This window comes from Balaenoptera physalus, assembly GCF_965194825.1.
Source record: "Balaenoptera physalus genome assembly, chromosome: 4".
NCBI classification, from domain to species: Eukaryota; Metazoa; Chordata; class Mammalia; order Artiodactyla; family Balaenopteridae; genus Balaenoptera; species Balaenoptera physalus.
The window spans coordinates 145,040,823-145,061,114 of NC_138891.1; the positions used below are offsets into that span (position 1 = coordinate 145,040,823).

Here is a 20,292-nt window from a genome sequence, read left to right on the forward strand (position 1 = left end):
GGCCCTCTGGGGCCACACCCTCATACCAGGACCAGCAGCCCCTGCCCATGTGAGCTGATGAGCTGAGCGCCCCCCATCCTGTGGGGTGACCTGAGCCCCCCAACCCCATCCTGAGGGGTGACAGGCCTGGCCTCCCCCCGTCTTGGGAGGACTTCTGAGCCTGGTTCTTAGGCCCCAAGTCTGACCCAGACCGTTCCCCCCGGCTCAGCCTGGGGTCTCAGAAGCAGAGCCAAGGATCCCGGGGCAGGTGGCTGAGGGCAGGCGGCCCTCGCTCCACAGTGTGGCGCCGGCACCAGGGTCCTCGGGAGGACGAGCTGGATGTCGACCTCGTGGTCTGTGCTTGGCAGGTCCCCGTCACCCCTGCGCAGGCTGTCCATCCACGTGTGTTCCCACTGCAGTCACCCGGGCCCTTCGCCCAGGGCTGCTCTGCCTGCACACCTGCGCTTGGCACCCTTAGAGGTCAGGACGAGGTTCTGGGACCCAGGAGGTTTTGTGGGGAGGCCCACAGGCCAAGTTGGGGGTCCCCGGGTGGGAGGGGGTCTCCCTGTCGGGCCCAGGCTGGGGCCCACTGTCTCAGGCTGCCTTCGTGTCCCCACAGACCCTGGCAGGGAGCCTTGGTGACTCCTGGGCGCCGCAGGCCTGGCTGGGCTGACCTGTGCTGGGGGCCCACGCCAGCCTCACTGTGTTGCCGAGAGCCTGGGGGCTCCTGGGTGGCCATTTCTGGAGCTGGGGACCTTCCGGTCTGCTTTGCCAGCCCTGGGGCAGGCCAAGGGGGGACAGTCCCCCAGCGGTCTGAGTCTCTGTCTCAAAAGACCAGGGGCAAGTTTCCAGGGCCCAGAAACCTGAGTATGTGTGCATGTGTGTAAGTGTGTGTGCATATGTGAGTGTGCCTGTGTGTGTGTGCACGTGTGCACACCTATGTGCCTACATGTATGTGCGCACACGTGCCTATACATATGAGCGGGAGGCTGGAGCTCAGGGGTGGTGACTGCCTTGGGGGTGACCCTGGCTGGTGGCAGCCGTGTCCCTTCTGTCCTCACCACACGCCCGCCCCAGCCAGGATGCCACGCTGGCCCAGGCACTACCCAGTGCCGGCCTCGCCCTCGCCTGGCTCCACTTGACCCCTGCAGTGCTGGGGCCAGCCCCTCCCAGGGTGCCCAATGCCCAGCCTGGGGGAGGGGGGAGGAGCGCTGGAAGGCTACTTTTCCAGGGTTTTCGGGTTGGTTTGGCTTAAATGTGCAGTGTCTTCGGATGCTGGTATAACGAGCACTTGGCGGTCGCCTCAGCAGCCGTGAAGGACCTGGCCCCGTGCTGGCCTCCGAGGCGTGGACGCGCCCTCCAGGCCTGCTGCCTGCCTTCTGAGCGCTCAGCGCTCCCCAGCGCGTCCCGCGCGGGGCACACAGGAGGCTGCCTGCCAGGCTGGAAGGACGTCTCCGGTGCCACCGGCCGCCTGTCCAGCAGCTGGGAGGCCCAGGCAGAGGCTGCGGCAGCTGCAGAAGGGCCGAGGTGTCCGGGCCCAGTTCCTGCCCTGCTCCTCCTTCCCTGTCGCCCCCCTTCCTCCTCTCAGCCAGCCCCTGGGCTCCCCAAGCAAAAGGGGGGGGGCGCTCCCTGTTCGGCCGGGTTTGGTCTCACCTGGACCTCGGCCCTTCTGAGCTGCCTGTTGGTAGAATTCCAGCGGCAGCAGGAGGGTGTCTTCTGCTCCTAGTTGCTGAGCTCGGGGAGGGAAGGCCCTCAGCCTCCTTAGCCCTGATCCGGGGATGCCTGGAGGGGGGTGAGGTGGGGCACCGAGGTCACCGGATTAGGGCAGGCCCACCAGGACACTCCCTTCTGTTAACTCAGAGTCACCTGATTAGGGGCCTTAACTACATCTGTGCAACCCCTTCACCTTGGCCATATACGGCCGTGTATCCATCACGTTCACAGACTGGCCCCCCATTTGGGGGTGAGGATCTGGTAGGGTGTACACGCCAGGGGTCTGGGACCTGGGGCCACCTCAGAATCCTGCCCCCCGCCGCAGACAACAAGACTGGGCCTCAACTGCAGGAAAGCATGTGCGCAGCAGTTTCTCAGAACAGGATGGGGGTGGGGTGTGAGGCCAAGGGCGCGTTTCAGGGGACACGGCTGGGGAAGCAAGGTGCTGCAGGCCCAGGAACGGGGTGAGCCAGGGACCGGGCATCACCCTCGGGCTCCCTGAGGCCGGGACAGGGCCCTGGGAGGGGCCGGGTGGGGTCTGCTGCGCACTGGGGTGCTGGGCAGGCGTCCACGTGGTCTGGAGAGCAGGGGTGATGACCTACCTGGCTTGGGAAGCAGCCGGATCCCCACGATTCCTGCAACCCCCCCTCAGCCCCACTGGTCTAGGGCCACCCGGCTGAGCAGGGTGGGGAGGGCCTGAACCCTGCGCCCCTCTCAACCCTAACAGCACCCCCGAGGCCCAGGACGGTCCTGGAGGGCAGCTCCCCCGAAGCCATGGCCCCCTCCCTGAGCCTGGTGCCCACCGGGGAGGCTGCCCGGGCAGGCTCTGGGACGCAGATGACCACAAACGCATAGTTTTTCTGTCTCAGCGTTCTTGCATTCTGTCTCACTACGCGAAGACTGTAATTTCAGGCCCTGGCAAACACTGCTATTCCTGCGAGCTTTCCAGGGAACACAGCCCATGAGTCAGTCTTGCGGGGGTGATGGAACTTTGAGAGCGTCCACCAGAGTAGACACTTGTGCAGCAGGTTCAACTAGAGCCCTTCTCTGTAATTCTGCTGGCGGCGGGGCGCGGCAGGTGCTGGAGAGCATTGAAGACTACCCCAGAGGCTCCTGTGCAGGTGCGCTCATGACAGGACTGTGGGAGGGGCCTCCCCTGAGGGCCTAAATGCAGGGGGGTGGGGGGAGGCCCTCAGACGCTGTCGCAGACCCTGGACAGTCCGGCCAGGGGACACCAAGGCCACGTGTAGTGTGTTTGTCTCAGCCTGATGGTCGAGTCGGGCTGCTCACCTGTCGAGGTGCTCACCTGTCGGCAGTCCCGCCCATTGGGCACGTGGGGACGGTACGGTGACGCCGTACCGGCTACTTGTTGACGTCTTGAGGAAGGGTTTACGCAGGTGCTACACCCCTGGCCTGGCTAAGGTCCATAGGTTTGTCTCTTCCAACCCTGCCCTGCCCACCAGTGTCTGCAGAGGGGGCAGGGCATGTGTCGGGCTCTCAGGCGAGCTGTGGCCACACTCACCTCCCTCACGTGACGCTGCGATGGGCAGCTTTGCCCTTTACGTAGAAATAGCAAAAAGTGACAGCCCTGCAAGAGCAGAAAGACGCCGACTTCCCAGGGACCAGGGCCCGTGTTGAACAGGGATGAAGGCACTCAGGTCGGCTACAGCAGGGCACAGACCAAGCTCGGGGTCCCGCGTGCCCACGCCGTCCTGGCTGGCTGAGCGGCCGCAGGAGCACGGGGCAGGCACGACTCACACTCATACCCTGGACGGCTCCCTTCCACTCCCGCTCCTCCTGCAAGTCGCCCCCAGTCAGCACGAGCGGAGGGCACCCCCTGCTGGCCTCACTCGGCCAGGCCACCGTTCGCATCCGCTCCTAGCTGGGCCAGCGCTCCTCCTCGGCCCGAGAAGATCCGGTGATCGCCACGGTGGCATCCCGCTCGGCATCCCCAGGTGCTCCCACGCCCTGGCGGGGCCCCTCGGAACCGCAGGCTCCCCGGGAAGACACCAGGGCCCGTGTCCATTCACAGCGCTCTGGAGAACCGCTGTCCTCAGGGGATGCTGGCAGCCAGGACCCCTTGTTTCTTGTCTAATTTCCCAACTGGTTTGACGGGGGCCCCGTGAGCGTCCCACAGCCCCTCTGGGGACAGAGGCCCCACAAACGCTTCCCGGAGGATGACCATCAGAGGGAGCCTCAGTGTCCCCCTGCAAACAGGGCAGCCCTGGGCTCGGGGACAAGGTGGGTACGTGGCCCCTGGACGGCTCCCTTCCACTCCCGCTCCTCCTGCAAGTCGCCCCCAGTCAGCACGAGCGGAGGGCACCCCCGGCTGAGTCCTCCCCAGAACTCGGAGCTCACCTCCTGACCCGCTGGGGGTGGGGGGAGGGGGCTGAGGGAGCAAACTGGGGGGTGCTCGGGGCCCCCACCCACCTGGCGGCCGGGAGACAGGGTGTCGCCTCCACGTGGGAGGCTCTGGCGGTGGGGACACCGGCCACCTCCTGGCTCAGGCTGTGCTGCAGCCTGGCCCAGCGCCCCACGTCAGGTCAGGACCCAGATCTCGGCCTGTCCTGCCACGAGTGTTGGACGCTGCGTGCGGCACAGGGGCTGCTGGCCCAGGTGACCCAGTGGTGGGGTCCGAGATGCAGTGACCGCCCTCGCTCCTGGGCAGCAGCTCCGTGGGGCGCACACTGCGTCTGGCCCGCCTCTGGCTGCACTGGCCAGCGTTTCAGACGAGCGATGTGTCCTCTTGGGTCTCAGCCCTCTCCTCCTTAAACGGGGGCCAACAGGACACACACACAGGCTGTAATGCCAGCACCTGCTTTGCTCCGAAACCCCACCTTCAGGGCTACCTGGGGCGAAGTTCAGAGCTGGGACTGTGAGGTGCCCACACAGACCGGAGGCCTGGGATCCAGGCCAGGGGTGGATGCGCGGGGAGCTGAAGAGTCAAGGGGCTGAGGCGGGCAGCTCACCCCGACCGGGGCCCGAGTCGAGGGTCCCCGACTTAGGCGTACCAGATCGTGGGGCAGGGGAAGTGGGTGTGAGCCGCGCCTGGTGGGTGGGGAGAGGGAGGGTGTTAACGAAACATAAGCACGCCCAGCTCGTTCTAACCAGGACGGGGCTTTATTGAGAGCATCCAACGTCCCGTAAACACGAGAACGCACATGCACAGGCCGCGGCCACCCGTCCTAGACGGCCCCACGTGGCGAGTCCTCGCTTCCCGCGGCCAGACCTCACCCCCTGCCCTGAGAACTACAGGGGGGCCCCAAGGTGAACCACCACCTTCCCCGGGGCCTCCCACGAGGCCAGCGTGAGACGGTGGCACCGCGAGTGCAGCTTCATCTCCCCGGAGCCGCTGGTCTTCCGGGCTGGTTTCTTGCACACGTGTGGTCAGTCCCCCTTGGGTCTGGGCAGCCCTCATGCAACCCGACACACCCTCGGCTCCCACAGGGGCGTGGCTGTTCCTGCCCCGACGGGACACCAGTCCTGGTCATTTCAAGGCCAGCAAGAAGGGACCTCCCCTAACGGCTCGGAGGGCACCCTCCTCCCCTTGCACTGGGGGCACCAGGAAGGACCCCAGGGCTGTGGAGGCACCGCCCGCATCCTGGTCACCGCAGCAAGGCCTGCGACTCTTCCCAAAGGAGGAGAACATAAGACGCAGTTTCCAGAAGGCTGTCCCTTCCCACGCAGCTGCGTCAGGTCCCCAGACAGAAGCGGCAGGCCTGCTGTCCAGGTCTTCTCACTCGGGCAGCACAGACCCTCTGTGTCGTGCGGGGCTCTCAAGAAGGGACACCAGTGCCCTGCAGACAAAACGTCCCTGGAGGCGGCGGGCAGCCCATCCCTAAGGCTGCCACCATTCTGGAAGTCTCCTATGGTCAACAGAAATCCACCCCATGACAGAGTCAGACAACTGGCTGAGAAAACATGCGCGAGCGACTGCCCTTACCTTTAACAAGAATGTCAAGGCCGTGCCTGTCATTCAGGAAACATCTGCTTCCAGATCAGACTTTGGAAAAATATTTATTAGGGAGGACGGCTGCAAAGCCCACCTTCAAGAAGAGGCAAGTCGAGGTGGCCCTGCCATACAGGAGGGCATCTGGCTACGGCCCCTCACAGCAGAGGGCACAGAGGTAGGTCTGCCCAGCCAGCCCCTCCTGCCCTGGCGTGGTGCCCATCCACAGCGAAAGCTCGGCCTTCCCGGGTGGGCGAGGCTTCCTGAGGACGCAGCCCTGTGCGCCGAGGCTCAGCCTGGGGTCGAGCAGAGGCCGCAGCTGCGCCCCCCCCACCCGCTCTCCCAGATGTTCGGGAAGACGCCGGGCTTCAGCTCAGGGTCCCCGCTGACAGTCACTCCATGGCCTCCTGCAGCTCCTGCTTCTGCAGGGCCTGGAGCCGGCTGACCACGCGCTGGTGGACGGCCTCCAGCCCCTCGCTGTCTAGTTCCCGCAGCAGCAGGAGGACGGCGGTCAGGATGTTGTTCTGGGGACACAGAGAGTCACTGCGTGAGCATCACGCCTGCGAGGCCGGGCCGCCCGCACCACGACACACGCGCACATCGCGGGAGCACAGCCTGCAGGAGGGCGGCCTTCCAGGCAACAGATGGAGACTCCGGCGGACGGAAGCCACAGTCGTGGCACGGGCGTGGCACTCACCGCTGGCAGGGACTTCCTACGAACTGACTTACCTCCCGTTCACAGCCCTGAGGCCCAGAGAGGCTGGGCGGCAATGCAGCAGGGGCCAGAAGCAGGCTCTCAGCAACACGCACTCAAATGCACACGTGCTTAGTGTGTGATGCACCCGTGTCCACATAGCTACACCTGGTTTCCATCTGCATTTGAGCAGGGAAACATTGCCATTTCTACTAGGAAAATTCTGGAAGGATTTTGCACAAGGCGGCTACTTGAGCCGATCCCTCTTGTGGGATGACCTGAGGCACAGCCGCAAGCCGGAGCATGCGGCCCGTGTGGACACGTGAGGACGTCACTCAGAGGCTCACGTTTGGGGTGCTGAGCCCTGGCTCTGCAACGCCCTAAGACTCCTGCTCCCCTCAAATCTCACCAGCCCTCCCCCGTGTCCCCAGGTCTTCCTGGCCACCGGCACCTTGCACTCAGAGGCTTGCGGGGGGCTCGATGCCCACAGGGACACCCAGCCTGGCCGGGACCCTCGGTGGCAGAGCCAGGGCCCTGCTGTTCTCTGCTTTCAGAGCAGGTATCCTGTTTGAGCAGGTTTGATGGTCTTTCGTTTGCATTTATGGCAGGCGCGGAGTTGAACCAGTGTCTTCACTCTCTGGTCCACTCTGCGCTGCAGAGGCCCTGGAGTGGGAGTGAGGGTGGGGGGAGCTTCAGGCCTTAGCCCACCTGCTGGGCAGACCTGCCACTGGGGACGGTACATACCTTGGGCTCCTCCCAAAACATGTGGGAAGTGTATGCAGGGACCCTGAGCTGCCCCATGCGGCCACCTCACTGAGAGTGTTGTCACGAGGGGACAGTGACCTGCCGGGGTGGGGCAAGGCGGGGGAGACTAGCCACAGGCCAAGTGACTGCTGCCAAGATCGGCCTTCAGCCTGCAGTCACATCTGTCCACAGCCCTGGGGGCTGGCATTTCCAAGGACGGGGCCTCAGTCCATCCACTTCTGTACCTCCCGTGAGCTTTGCACGCATTTCAAGTGGTCACCACATGAATGAGCGAGGCCCAGCCCGTGGCTTCGGGCAGCCTCGCTCGGACTGTGGTGCCCCCCTTCATGATGCCACAGGGAGGTCACAACACCTGACAGCTCTGGTCAGGCCGAGCCAGGGGCTGGAGCAGGTGCTGGGCCTCCCCACAGACCCTGGTTCTGCTCAGACAGCTCCCCTTCCCACGTGAGCTGGTGGCGAGGCCCCCTCTGGGCTGAGCTGACTGGTGACCCATTCCCCTGCCAATGACCGGCTCAGGGAACTGACACCGAGCCTCCTGGGGGGCAGGGGGCACGTGGGGAAGACGTTGCACTGGTAAGAGGACACACGGCAAGAAACGGCCCCACCCTTCTGCCGGCCGCGAGCCTGGAGCAGGGCATCCCTGTGAGCGCGGGATGAGGCCAAGCACAAGCCAGAGTGACACGAGAGGACCTGGAGGGACCCGGGTCTTCGCCGATGTCACTCAACTGCCCACATGACCTACTCATCGTTCAGCCAACAAGCCGTGATCCTTACAGGGATGCCTGCGGAGCCGTGGGGCCTGCCGCCTGGTCACTGCACAGGGACACCGCCGCCGCCCTGGCCAGGAGGGTCCCTGCTTCTAACCGCAGGCGGGAGGCCTCTCCCCAGGCAGTAACCTTCCCGCCCCCAGACCGCCCTCAGCACAGCCCCGGGTGCGGGGGGGGCCCCGCTGCGCACTCAGGCACCCCTCCTCCGTCTGCCACGTCCAACCAGCTTAGATGTAGACACAGACACCGGACCCAGACGGTCGACTTCCCACCCTCTAGGGCCTGGCTTCGCGCGCTCCTGTGGTGTCTCCAGCCCCCGGCCCCCGACCCCCAGCCCCCAATCTCCACATTCTGGGGCCACTTCCGGCCAGAGCAGCTTCTGTCACACTCACCCTGTTCTTGCGACTGCTTTGGGCCGCCCTCTGCGGGAAGGAAGGAAACTGGTCCCGGGAAGGGCGCTTCAGGCCGAGCTGCCCCTGGATGCTGCTGGCGGGGGCGGGTGCAGGGGGAGGACAGCGCGCGTGAGGCCCGGGGGGCACGGAGCCCCGCCCGCACTGTTCACACAGCATCTGTGGGCCCAGCGCCTCGGGCACAGCGAGGAAGAGGCCCCTAAAAGCGGACCCCACCCCGTCCGCAGGGAGAGCCCCACTGCAGGACCCTGCTTCTGGGGGGACAGGAGCAGTGGCCGGGGGCGGGGCAGCTCTACTTCTCTGACCCCTGGGGTCGCCTCCCTGCTCCTGGAGCTCCCCCCAGGGCCGGGGGGTGGGGCACGAGCACAGATGATGCACGAGCCCCGGACAAAGAGCAAAAGCCATGTGCCCTCCCTCTCCCGCCGCGGGGCAGCAAGGCGCGCGGGCCTCATCTGCAAGCGGGCGCCCGGCCTGGGGCCCTGCTGTGAACAGTGGTCTCCACCACGTTCCCCAAGTCCAGTTTCTGCCCACAAACGTCTGTGACAATCATTCAATTGAGGTGCCCTGTGGGTCAGGGAGGGCCCTCCCTCAGCCCACCTGCCCCGCCGTCCCCGGGGCTCCTGAGGCTGCACAGAGGCTCGGTCGGCCAAGGCCATGGCCACGAGGCTTCCCTCCTGCGCAGGGGGCCCTGCACGCCCACTAGCCCACCGCCCCAAGTCCACCACTCCCTGCGGAGGGCTGGTTCCACACGCGCACGAGCTCCCTGACCTGGGCCTTCTCTTGGCCACGTGGCTGACCCCAGGCTGGGGGCCCCTGAGAGCCAGCCCAGAAACAACCACCCGCACGCCCCCTCCAGCCCCAGAGGTGCAGCCGCGCGCGGGAGGACCGGGCAGGCCCGCGGGCCACACCTGGTCTCCTCCTCGCCGAGACTCAGCGGGTCCCGTGGCATCTCGGCGGCGGCATCCACGGCGCTCGGAGTGTAGGACAGCTCGGGCGGGCCACTCCCCAAGTCCTCTCTGCTGGGGGCCGTGACCTCCTCTCCCTCCACCAGTGCTCGGGACACCTCCTCCTCCGTCACAGCTTGGGGGGGAGGGGAGGGGGAGGGGCAAGACATCAGCGGCCTCACCGCGAGCGAGCCCCCTGAGCCGTGGCCCGGCCGGCCCCCGGCGCTCAGCACGGTCTGCTTCGGAGTTGAGGCGGCTGTCTGTCCACCCCGACGGCCAGCCCCCGGGAGCAGGGCTGGGTCCCCCACCATTGCATCCCGCCCTGGAGGTGCTGGAGACACGACAGATGGCCAATGACTGCTTGTGAATCTGAATGTCAGCATTTACCAAAAGTAGGTAGATACTCATAAAAAACCCTAAACTAAGACAGGGTTTTAAAAGGAACAGACTACACTATATTTCTTCTATTTCACTCACACAACAGTTTATCTGAAGTTTATTTATATTAAAATCATTCACCTAGGAGAAAATAATCGTGCACATAAGGGTCAGGAACCAGCACAGAGAACGCCAGGGGATTCACAGGAAAAAGGCATGGCCCTGGAAACGAGCTGGAACCCCAGAGGTGGGAGCAGGAAGGGCCCACACACATGGCCTCGTGGGTGATGGAGGAGACGTGGGGTGAAACTGCAGGAAGGCGCCCCCCATCCCCCCACCCCACCCCTCCAACAGCAAGGCAACCCGGGGTGGGGGGGGTCAAGGAGCGATGCAGCGCCCTCACCTGCTGGCATCACCACCTTGGGACCCTGTCGACCAGCAGCGATGCTGCCCGGCCACCCAGACCGTCACGTGCTCCCGGGGCAGGTGGACGAGCATTTGGAGCAGAGGGTACTTAGCAGGATAAAAAGGAGAAGCAGCAACTCAGCGCTTCGATGGCGGGACAGAGAAACAACTGTGCGGGTTCAGCTGAGATCCTGCACTCCGCGAGGGGCCACGCCGGGTGGCAGACGGCACAACCTGGGGCACTCCGAGGAGGCCGGCCTCCCCGGCCCCTGCGAGAGGGCAGGGGTGGAGCCTGTTCGCGTGCGACCCGGCCCGCGGGCACCTACCCTGGTTGTCCAGCTTCTGCAGGTGAGGCAGGTTGCGCAGGACGGTCATGCGGTAGAGGTGAGGGCAGGCGCCGCAGCAGGGGTTCTCCGCCAGCCACAGCACGCGCAGGCACGGGAGGCCCTTCAGGTAGAAGAGCTCCGCCAGACTGGGGATGCAGTTCTTGCGCAGGTAGAGCTCGCTCAGCTGCCGGCAGCGGCTCACGGGTTCCAGGGTGGAGATGCTGTTGACGCTGTGGGGAGACGGCCGTCAGTGCCCGCCAGGGCACCCCCGCCCCACGGAGACGAGAGCGCTGCTGGGCCAGTGCCCAACTGCCCTCGCCTTAGAAGTACATCTGACCCGGCATGGCTAGTCAAGTGCAAGGGAGGGCCCTGGCCCAGGAGAAAGCCCTGGGGGCGGGGTAAGCTCCTCCAGCTGAAGGTGGGAGCGGCAGCCCCCGCTCTGTTGAGGCCGCGAGGAGTCAACCTTGGGGGTAGGAGGTCTCAGCCCCCTTATAGGACAGGAGACTGCGGCCTCCCTGGGACACACCAAGCCCAAAGCTGGCAGCGGCCAGGAAAACCCATGTGACTGAGAACCGAGCACTGAACTTCCAAACCCCAGGTTCACAAGAGAAACAGCTACCGGTTTAAATTATGAGTGAACCAGAGACAGGACATCAGCCAGGCACCAGGCAGAAACCTACAGGTTTGAGCTGACGGAACGGGATCACCCCGTGCACACCCAGTCGGACCAGCTGGCTCAGCTCGAGGGGGGCAGCCAAGCACCCTCATGCCCTGAGCCCCAGGCCGCAGGGGACCCTGCCCGACGTGCCAGACCGGGCTAGACCACCCTTTGCTGGCCGCTGCATTTGTGCTGGGCAGGCTGTCCCAACTCCTGCCTTAGGGCCGCTGCTGCCACACCCGACACTCGCTCGTCAACGTGGCCGCTGGAGTGCCCGGCACCACCCCGCCCGGCAGCCGGGACGAGGCTGACGCCATCTCACCACCAGCAAACCCAGGCTTCGGGATCCTCACCATCAGGGAAGCTGCGCAGGCCACGGGGTGAAGCGAGAACTTCAACCTGCAGGGCCCGGAGTCCCCTCCTCGCCCACTGGGCTAACGCTGCCGTTGCTACAGACCGAACGTGTCCCCCAGATTCAGATGCTGAGATCCTGACCCCCAGTGCAGTGGTGTTAGGAGGTGGGGCCCCCATGAGCGGGGTCAGCGCCCTTATAAAAGGGACCCCACAGAGCTCTCCACCCTTCTGCCAGGTGAGGACACAGGGCGAAGATGCCGTCTGTGAGCCAAGAGGCAGCCCCTCACTAGACCCTGATCTCGGGCTTGTGGCCTCAGAACTGCGAGGAATGAATGTCTGTAAAATCCCACTAGAGCGGCCAGAATGGACTAAGCCTTCCTGCCCACGGGCACTGAGACCAAAGCCAAACGACGTCATCTCACAGGACGGCCAACCCGCATCCAAGCAGCAGTCCCCACCAGTTCAAGCGGCCAGACAGCCAGGCGACAGCCCTGGGCACTGTCCTTCCCCAGCTGTGGCGGTGAGACCCCTGCTGCACGACGAGGGGGCCTTCGGCTCGGAGGCCCAGCAACTTGCCCCAGGTTCCTCAGACAGCGCTCGGCAGCGACAGGGTTAAGTCCGCAGCCCGCTGCAAGTTTCCTGCTGTCTTTGGGTAATGAAAGTGTATACATTTGTTTGTCAGGTAAGGCCTTCTGGGGCGTGGGCTCAAATCCCAGCTTCACTGATAATCGTACCAGGTAAGTGACAGTGGACGGCTGGCGCCTGCACATGCTGGCGCTCCGTGCTCCCCACTGCACCTGCTCTCCTCGCCTCCACCCCACCCCACCCCGGGGCCACTGCTGCCTTCACCCCCGTCTGACGGGTCTTACAGCCAGGGAAGCCAAGGCACACAGGCCCGAGCTGGGCCCCGGGTGGGAGACCGGTCCTGGGCCCACTCCTTCATTCATTCCTTTATCCCGCAAGAGGGTGCCGGCCTGAGCCTCTCGGCTCGGGGCTGGGGGTGCGTGAGCACAAGGTGGGCAGCACGGCACCCACCAGGTGACCCTGGAAAGCGCAAAGGAGGCCGAGCAGAGAGCTAGGGAGGGACAAACAGGATGGCCGGCTGTGTGATGAGGAAGGTAAGTCACGGGATCTGCACGGGACCAAGGGCCTACGACCCGACACACAGCGCGAGCCCTGCGACCTTCTGAGCTGCCAAACAGGGAGTCTGCCTTCCTTACAGGGCCTAAATCTCCCTGAGGTTTCAGGTGTGGGGACCTGCAGAAAGCACCCACCCTGGCATCTGGGCATCTGGCAGGGTCAGCTCCCTCCCGGGCCCAGAGCGGACAGGACAGAGCTCAGGGCTGGAGGGCGTTCCTCCCTCCCCCTGACCCTGCAAACTCCCCAGGCGCCTGAAGCCCCAAAGGCAGTATTTGGTTCTTTCGAGGCTTCCTTTGTTAAACCGCTAATGGCTCTGGAAGAGGTCAACTATTACCAAGGACAGATCGTGTGATGCAGGGAAGCTGGCAGAGCTCCAGGCAGTGACAGAACCAGGAGGGCGGAAAAGGCTGGCGCGCTGGGGCAGACGTGGTCATGCTGGGGCGGCTGCTCACCGTTAGGAGGGCGGCACCCACTGACCCCCGGACGGGCAGGCGAGCTCAGGGGGAGGCCTGGGTGCCCTCCAGGAAGGGGGCGGAGCTGCCAGGCCCTCGTGCTGCCTGGGCCCGGCCTGCAGCAGCGGCCCTCCCAGACCTCGTTGGGAATTTTCAGGTTATCTAAGGGCCTGCAGGAGGGATCTGAACACTTTCCTCCTCCTCCAGCCCCGGTGACTTAAGAGTGGGGCGGGCCGGCATTTAGTACCTGAGGGTGATCACTTCCAGGCTGGGCATTTCCCGGCAGATGGAGATCTAGGAAGGAGAAGAATGTGATTTTGCAAAAGTCGCTGGGCGCTGGCCCTGTGACGTCACCCCTCTCCAGCAGCCAAGAGAACCAAGATGGAGCCGCAGTCTACCCCACGCCAAGGGCCTAAGCAGAGGAGCTTCCCTCACCCCAGGAGCACGCAGGGCTCTGCATCCCGCTCCCCTCTGCAGCCCAGACGTCCCCTCTACCTGATGGAGAAACGGGCACCCTCTCCACAACTTTAAACAGCATCATTACTACCAAACGCTGCCAGACCTCGAGACGGAGCATTCCTCATTTTACATGCCCTCGAAGGACATCGGTAAGGGGAGCTGAATGGACAGAGAACCTTTCTTCTTGCTGCCCCTGACATCCAGGGAAAGGACAGAAGCCGCTTCTGGCCAACAGAGCTGTGCCAATAGGGAGACAGGCTTGAAACTGGATCTCAGACCATCTTAACACTGACTCAGCGGAAGAGAGCAGCGGGGCTCAGGATGGTCCATGCAGGCTCCCTGACCTGTAAGGCTGATGAACGGTGAAGCCCCAAATATCTGTGTGCCTGCCAGACACCACGCATGGCGCCAGATGCGGTCCTGACACCAACAAGCGCACTGCCTGGTCCGAATGCTTCACATTTGCGGTGGATCTGTTTTCTGTTACAGTGGTGTTTTGCTTCGTTTGTTTTTGCTGCTGAATAGGCAGCACTTCAGCTACAGAATGAGGCGGAACCGGCTCTTCTGGACAGCCCTGACAGCATTTCCAACTTTGTTTCTCAGAAAAGGTATGGTTCAAGGTACAAAAGAGAAGTCAATAAGAACCCGCTGACTAGCACCCACACTCCGTACGAGCTGGAGACATTCATCCCAGAAACAGGCGGGCGGGGGTAGAAATCTATTCATGGACTTACAGCTCAGCCCAGCGGCCCAGCTCCGTGCTCTGCCCCCACCCAGGCCCCATCTCTTCCTGCCATGGGAGTCGGGGTGAAGCTGGATCTGACCAAGGGGAGGAGCTGAAGTGAAGAAACTCCTCGGGGACGTGAAGTCCAGGAACCCATACAAAGAAACCTCCAGCTGAGTGCACTGCTTCTTAAAGTCAACCAAGCCACTGGGGCTCTTCCCCGGGTGGGAGCAGGTCTGTGCCGTGGACCTGCCCGCTCCTCTGAGAGGCCTGCCTTTCACCTGCAGGAGAATGTGTGCAGGAACGTCACAGTGCACTTGGGTGCTACAGAACTTTTCTTTCATGAGTGGTCCCGCCTTACAAAAACTGCTCAAGGAACAAAGGACTGGTTGGCTGCCTGGATCGAATGGGAGCGGTCTGTCAATTTAACCAGCCTCTTGGGGACCAGGGATTGTCTGGAGATGATCAGCATGATACTTACATCAGTGAGGCGGCTGCCCCTGGGGAGAGAAAAAGACATATGCGCTTTTATTTTGTTAAAGTTGAATTTAAAACATTAAAAACAAAAATTAATGACAAACGTCTACAAACTTTAAGAGTCTGTGATTTCAACGACAAAGTAAAAGAAAGCTTTCCCAGATAACTGACAAAGGTGCCAAAAATCGTTTCCTGGTTGATTTTGGACAAAACTATTTGATACTGGTGGGCTCCTTCGCAGACTAAGGCACGGCAGAGGTTGCCCCATTTGAAGGACACAAAGATTTACTCATTCTCAAGGCTGTTGCACTGAGGGATGATTCCCTCACTAATGTGCATAAACAAGGGAGTCTTTGTAAGGGCCAAGTTCAAAGGCTAAACATGCGACTTATGAAACACACTTCAGAAAGCCTGGAATAGGGCTGTTGTGCCTCCCTGCTTAGGGGAAGAATGACCGCCCCATGCAGAACAAAGGCACGCATTATTGAAAACAATGACAGGGATGCTGTGGCCAAAATACCAGAAGTGCAGCGCAAAGAGAAAGGCTTTTAATGAACAGGCAGAGCTCACTGCGGTCAATCTGCCCGACACCAGTGGGAGGACGGTCTACTTCTGGCTGAGCGCCACCTGAACTGTCCAGTGTACAGGGCGCGTGGAGCCGTGCTCTGAACCCCCAGTGAACGTGTGCGGACCTTTCCGGAGTTTCAGAAGTACTTCTGGTCCTTCCTCGGCTCAGCTAGGCCTGGCCGCCCTGCCTTTGAACCTGCACCTGTATCTCTTCCTGTCACCTCCTGGACAGTGAGTCCCCTGGGGACAACCCCTCTCCGCACCCCCCAGGGCTCAATTACAAAAATGTTTACTGAAGCATCACTTTAGAGTCTCAGTTTCCTTTCTTTCCCCTAGCAAGGGTGTCAATCACCTTGATCTCCCACCTAATCAGCAGGCCTGGCTCCCAGGGACTGCTGGCAATGTCAGAAATGAGACCTGTCCACAGAGGGAAACGTCTGCCCACTAAAGCTACCTAGAAGCCCAAGAGCCAGTCTTCAAGGTAATTCCAATTGTTTCCAGCAAGGAGGGCAGCTTTGGAGCTGTGTGTGAAATACCACTGCTCGGGAGGAGTGAAAATTCTGAAACGACCTTTCCCCAAAGGCCCCCTGAGCTTATGGCATCACCTCCCAGAGGCTGTGAGCCCCTGGGACCGGGCAGACCAGCCTGGACAGGGGCCAGGAAGGTGAGGCCAGAGGTGCCCCCCTCCACCCCGAACCCCTCTGCATCCTCCGCAGGCCCTTCTCGGTCCCGCCCCAGAGCAGAGGGGGCGGGCTGGGGTCCCCGCTCCAGGGCCGAGGTGCTGGGCAGGGGTCTCCATTCCTAGGCGGCTCTTCCCAGCCCTGTCCCAGGGAGAGGGTCCCGGGAAGGGGGTGCCGGGCAGCGGGGAGGACACGCGGGGACGGCCCCCGGCCTCTGGGCCTCACCAACAGTTGAGCTTCCGCACGCTGTGCAGCTCTGAGGCCTTGGCCCGGGACAGGACCATCTTCCGCGTCAGCTTCATGACGGTGGGCCGTCCGGAGCCCTCACCCCGGCCCAGCTCTCAAACCACCAGCTACCACGGAGGCCATCCACCAGGCCGCGGCGTTTCTCCAAGGGGCGGGGCCCGCGTCGTCAGGGGCGGGTGCTGAGAGCCCATTGGCCGGCAGCGAGGGGGAGGGCCGGCGCGAGCGCAGTGGGGCCGCCTGGGGTTCTGCTCCGCGCATTGGCTCCGCCTCGCCCGCTCCGCTCTGCCCCCGGCGCCGCGCTCCCGGTTCTGTGCATGCGCATTGTGGGGACGCCAGGCTCTGACGCAATTCTGGCGCGGTTCTGACGCAATTCTGGCGCGGCTCTAGCGCGATTCTGGCGCGACTCTGACGCGATTCTGAGGCGACAGGGTTGGAGACTGCAGCCAGCCGCGGGACCCCGATTGGGTCCCGAATCCCAACCCCCGGCCCCCAGCCCCCTCCCCGATCCCCGAACCCTGGACACCAACCCCGGGCCCTAGTCCCCGCCCCGAGTCCCAAATTCCGAATCCCATCCCCGGGCCCCAGTCCCCGCCCCGAGTCCCAAATCCCGAATCCCATCCCCGGGCCCCAGTCCCCGCCCCGAGTCCCAAATCCCGAACCCCATCCCCTGGCCCCAGCCCCCGCCCCCGCCCCGGGCCCCCGTCCCCGCCCCGAGTCCCGTGCATTAGAAGTGATAGTCTCCTAACTGCCCTGAATTAGAAAGATTTAAAGTGTTGAGAGGAGAACTCCAGGACAGTCCCAGGGCTGCGTTGATCCTCTCCCTCTCAGCATTTAAGGAAAGGCGGCAGGTGCCAAAGGTACGGGCCAGCCCTAACAGAGACCTCGCAAGTACTTAAACATTTTAGAAATCAAAGGTTACTTGGGCTGCAAAGTACATTTAGACAGGTACCCGGGATCTCAGACCCGTTAGAATTGACAAGACCAAACTCAGCCTCCTCTGGGACCTCTTTCCCATTAGGCCCTGGTCCAGTCTTTGGCCTGCCCAGCCTGATCTCAGCAAAGATCCTGCGAGGTCACCCCCACCCTTGATCTCTGATCGCCCTCATTATCTGATTAAGCGCCTCATGCCTCCCTCACAAGTGGTAGCTAATCTTCTTGGCCTGTAGTTTGCAAGATCCCCTGCCCTTGAAGTCTCTTAGTAACTTTCCATCCACTGGCCCCTCACTGCTCCTTGGCTGTAAATCCCCCTTTTCCTTGTTGAACGTGGAGTTGAGCACAGTCTCTCTCCTCTAATTGCAATAATCTTGAATAAAGTCTTCCTTACTCTTCTAACAAGTGTCAGAATAATTTTTTCTTTCACAGGGGTCAAAGGTTGCTTTCCCATGGTGTCACAGCCACACCCGAAGCCCAGGGACCTGGAGAGTGGTGAAGGACCTGCCTGTACGAGGGACCCCTGGCAAGACCAGGGGTTGCAATTCAGTGGGGGAGAGTGGAATTTTGCTATAGCATCTCCCATCCCATCCAAGCCCACCATTTTTATTGTAAAGACAATACAGAGAATTCTAAAAAAAGAAAAGCATCCCCACAGTAGTTTAACAACTGCATTTTCTGTATTTCATCCTGTGTGCTGTATTTTGCTGGGACACACTGTGTTGTGAGGGGTCTATCAGTCAATTCTTGCCCTGAGCCCCCTCATCCATGCCTGGGTTCTACCGTATGGTGGGTGGGCCCAGAAACAATCTTGAGTGAGTGGAACCGGGTGCGAGGGGCGTGGGGCGGAGGGCACAGCTAGCTGGACCACAGGTGGCCCAGACCCCCATGCCACCTCCACCGTTGTCCCAGCGCCTGTGGCCACACGGGGGCTCCTCTGATCACCTGATGAAGGATGGCCAGCTCAGTGTGGGGCTGGAAACTAGGGAGCTGCAGGATGTCATCCTCCGGTGGCCCTGAAAGACTGGTGAAGGCCGATGCCTGCAACAGGCAGAGCTTCGAGCAGGGTGTCAGCCTGGGGTTTGGTTTGATCCCACTTGCAGGCTGGTAAGTCAGCCTGTTACTCCTTCGCGGGTGCCAGCAGGAGACTGCGGCTCCTGAGTCAGAGACAAAGGACGGTTTATTCCTCGCGGCACCGGCACGTTTGCGTCAGCGCCCCGAGCCGAGTTCCACGGGAGCGACGCGAGGGGCTCAGTGGGCGCTCACTGCCCACGCTGTGGGTTCATGCGGTGCCACGAGGGGTCAGGGAGCTCTGGATCCACCGCTTTTCCAGTCACCAGTGAGCAATCCTCATCTTGGTCCAGGGGTGACATGTCTCATGTCTCACGGTTACCAGCTGTGGGAACAACCCAAGGAAACGGCCTTGCAGCCTTGGCACACCAGCAAGACCTGTAGGTGAGCAAGAGGTCCCGGGAGTGCTGGCCCCCCACGTGGAGCGCCTGTTCCTCCGCTCTGGGGTGGGGAAGAGCACTGACTTTGGGTCACGCGTGGACTCACGGGTGGGCAGGAATGGCCTGACCCTCTGGGTGGTGGTGGGACCGAAAGGAGAGAGACGGGAGAATTGGGAACCGGGAGGTCCGGCAGAGACACTCGGGGTGGGCCGCGGTGCGGAGATCCTCATACGCAGCAGTGAGGCCACCGGGCACCGCCCACGGATGAGGCGCTGGACGGCCAGGGAGGGCAATGCCTCGGCCAGTTGATGGCCATCAGCCTCTGTCCTCAGCCAGCCCGGTGCTGGCTGGTGAGTCAGAGAGGGCAAGGCCATGGTGGCCCAGACGGAGGCCGCACATAGTACCATCTCTTGGAGAGATGGGACGGTGATGCACTCAGGCAGAATGGACACGTTCTGGGGCTGGCCTCGGCTTTCCCGCCCGCAGGGACTCAGGCAGCACGATGGTCTGAAGGCTCGATGTGGTTTGATCCACCAGCACAGGGTCCCGCAACATCTCGTCACATCAGGGGACCCACATCAGGGGCACGAAGACCCTGCGTGATCTGGCCCCTGCCCCCTCCCCTCATCTCGTGCCCCACTCCCCTGGTGCACTCCACCGGCCACCATGGCCTTCGTGGTGGTCCTCAAACACACGACTTGAGTTCACCTCGGGGCCTTTGCACCTACTCTTCCCTGGGTCCAAATGGCTTTCATCGGATTGTTCTGGTTCAATCCATCACACTTCCTTAGAAAGTGGATCACTTCCTCAATGCACCCTGCTGAGAAAGGTCGTCCCAGCTTGCCTGACACTGACCCTGTGACCTCCAGCTCCTGCCCCGCTGAACTCCTCAATGTTTTTCACGCCCTGAGGTGGTTTAGGTCATTCTTCCCCTGGACTGCGGGTCTGGGCTCCTCTTTTCCCCGGAGCCCCAGCCCCTAGACAGGGTCTGCCCGTGGTGAGGCTGGCTGACCAACGTGCATGCAGGGTCTGCAGGTGCCTTCGGATGCCAGCTCTGGCAAGTGCCCGAGTCACCACTCCCTCCCCACCCACTGGGGGTGAGAAGGTTTCCTTCCACACTGGGTCGTGAGGACTGCCAATGGACGTGGGAACTTAGCGTGGTGCTTGGCAAGCGGACGGGAGCTGGGGGGTGGGGGGACCAGCCGAGCTATCGAGCCTCTCTGCCCTCGTCCACCGACGGTGACGCTGGCCGGTGCAGAGAGCAGTCCGGACGGACAGACTCGGCTGCAAACCACAGAATGGACTTGTGGAAGAGAAGTGAGTCCTGTGTCTATTCACTTTATTCTGTGTCCTGACTGTCCGGGCCATTTCCATCTCCGTTCTCATCCTTGTCGCTGCAGAATGAATGGGCCACCTGGTAGAGCTTTCTGGGCGGGCACACAGCCACGAGGGTGTCCACGGTCTCTACCCTCCTGGGCAGCACCACCGCGCCCACTTACTTCTATGGGCAGTCCTTTTTGATTAGACGTTTCTGGAATGCAGTTCATCCTTTGACCTCAGAAATGAAGTGATGAAGGAAAACAAGGTTGTCCCCCAGCATGAAGCCCACTTCTCTTGGTCCTCTCTCTAGACCAGGGTCAGCAACCCACAGCCAACAGGCCAGATCCAGCCACTGCCTGTTCTTATAAATAAAGTTTTATTGGCACACAGCCAGACCCATCCGCTTATGTTTTGCCATTGGCTGCTCTCTCGCTGCAAGGGCAGAGTTGAGTAGTTCAAACCGAGACCATCGCCTGCAAAACCTGAGCTATTAACCATCCGGCC

The 20,292-nt window shown here is 62.4% G+C and overlaps 2 protein-coding genes across 7 annotated transcripts in view; one reads left to right on the top strand and one right to left on the bottom strand.

The window, feature by feature from the left end:
• Nucleotides 1–5,690: 5,690 nt before the first annotated feature.
• CFAP410 (cilia and flagella associated protein 410) lies at nucleotides 5,691–16,256 on the bottom strand. Of its 5 annotated transcripts, none has more exons than XM_082459899.1 (7): nucleotides 16,067–16,253; nucleotides 14,599–14,617; nucleotides 13,182–13,228; nucleotides 10,331–10,560; nucleotides 9,186–9,357; nucleotides 8,260–8,350; nucleotides 5,691–6,165 (listed from the first exon to the last, which is right to left on the bottom strand). In XM_082459899.1, the coding sequence occupies exons 1-7, from the start codon at nucleotides 16,141–16,143 to the stop codon at nucleotides 6,034–6,036; spliced, it is 768 nt and encodes a 255-aa protein (XP_082316025.1). In that variant the 5' UTR covers nucleotides 16,144–16,253; the 3' UTR covers nucleotides 5,691–6,033. The 5 variants fall into 5 exon arrangements, with proteins under 5 accessions (XP_082316025.1, XP_082316024.1, XP_082316022.1 ...); XM_082459898.1 differs by having other exon boundaries at nucleotides 8,260–8,353; XM_082459896.1 differs by lacking the exon at nucleotides 13,182–13,228 and having other exon boundaries at nucleotides 8,260–8,353; nucleotides 16,067–16,256.
• A 118-nt stretch (nucleotides 16,257–16,374) lies between these two features.
• The window catches only part of TRPM2 (transient receptor potential cation channel subfamily M member 2), a 55,698-nt gene continuing 51,780 nt past the window's right edge, over nucleotides 16,375–20,292 (top strand). For both annotated transcript variants that reach the window (XM_082459864.1, XM_082459868.1), the window contains exon 1: nucleotides 16,375–19,785. The gene's annotated coding sequence lies outside the window, so the exon portion shown is untranslated. The remainder of the gene's footprint in view (nucleotides 19,786–20,292) is intronic.

Coding starts and splice junctions, on each gene's coding strand:
- CFAP410 (XM_082459896.1), bottom strand. CDS start 16,143: ATGAAGCTGACGCGGAAGATGGTCCTGTCCCGGGCCAAGGCCTCAGAG. Junction 9,358..10,330: donor GCAGAAGCTGGACAACCAGG/GTAGGTGCCCGC, acceptor CTCCCCCCCAAG/CTGTGACGGAGGAGGAGGTG. Junction 8,354..9,185: donor CTCGGCGAGGAGGAGACCAG/GTGTGGCCCGCG, acceptor CGCCCCCGCCAG/CAGCATCCAGGGGCAGCTCG.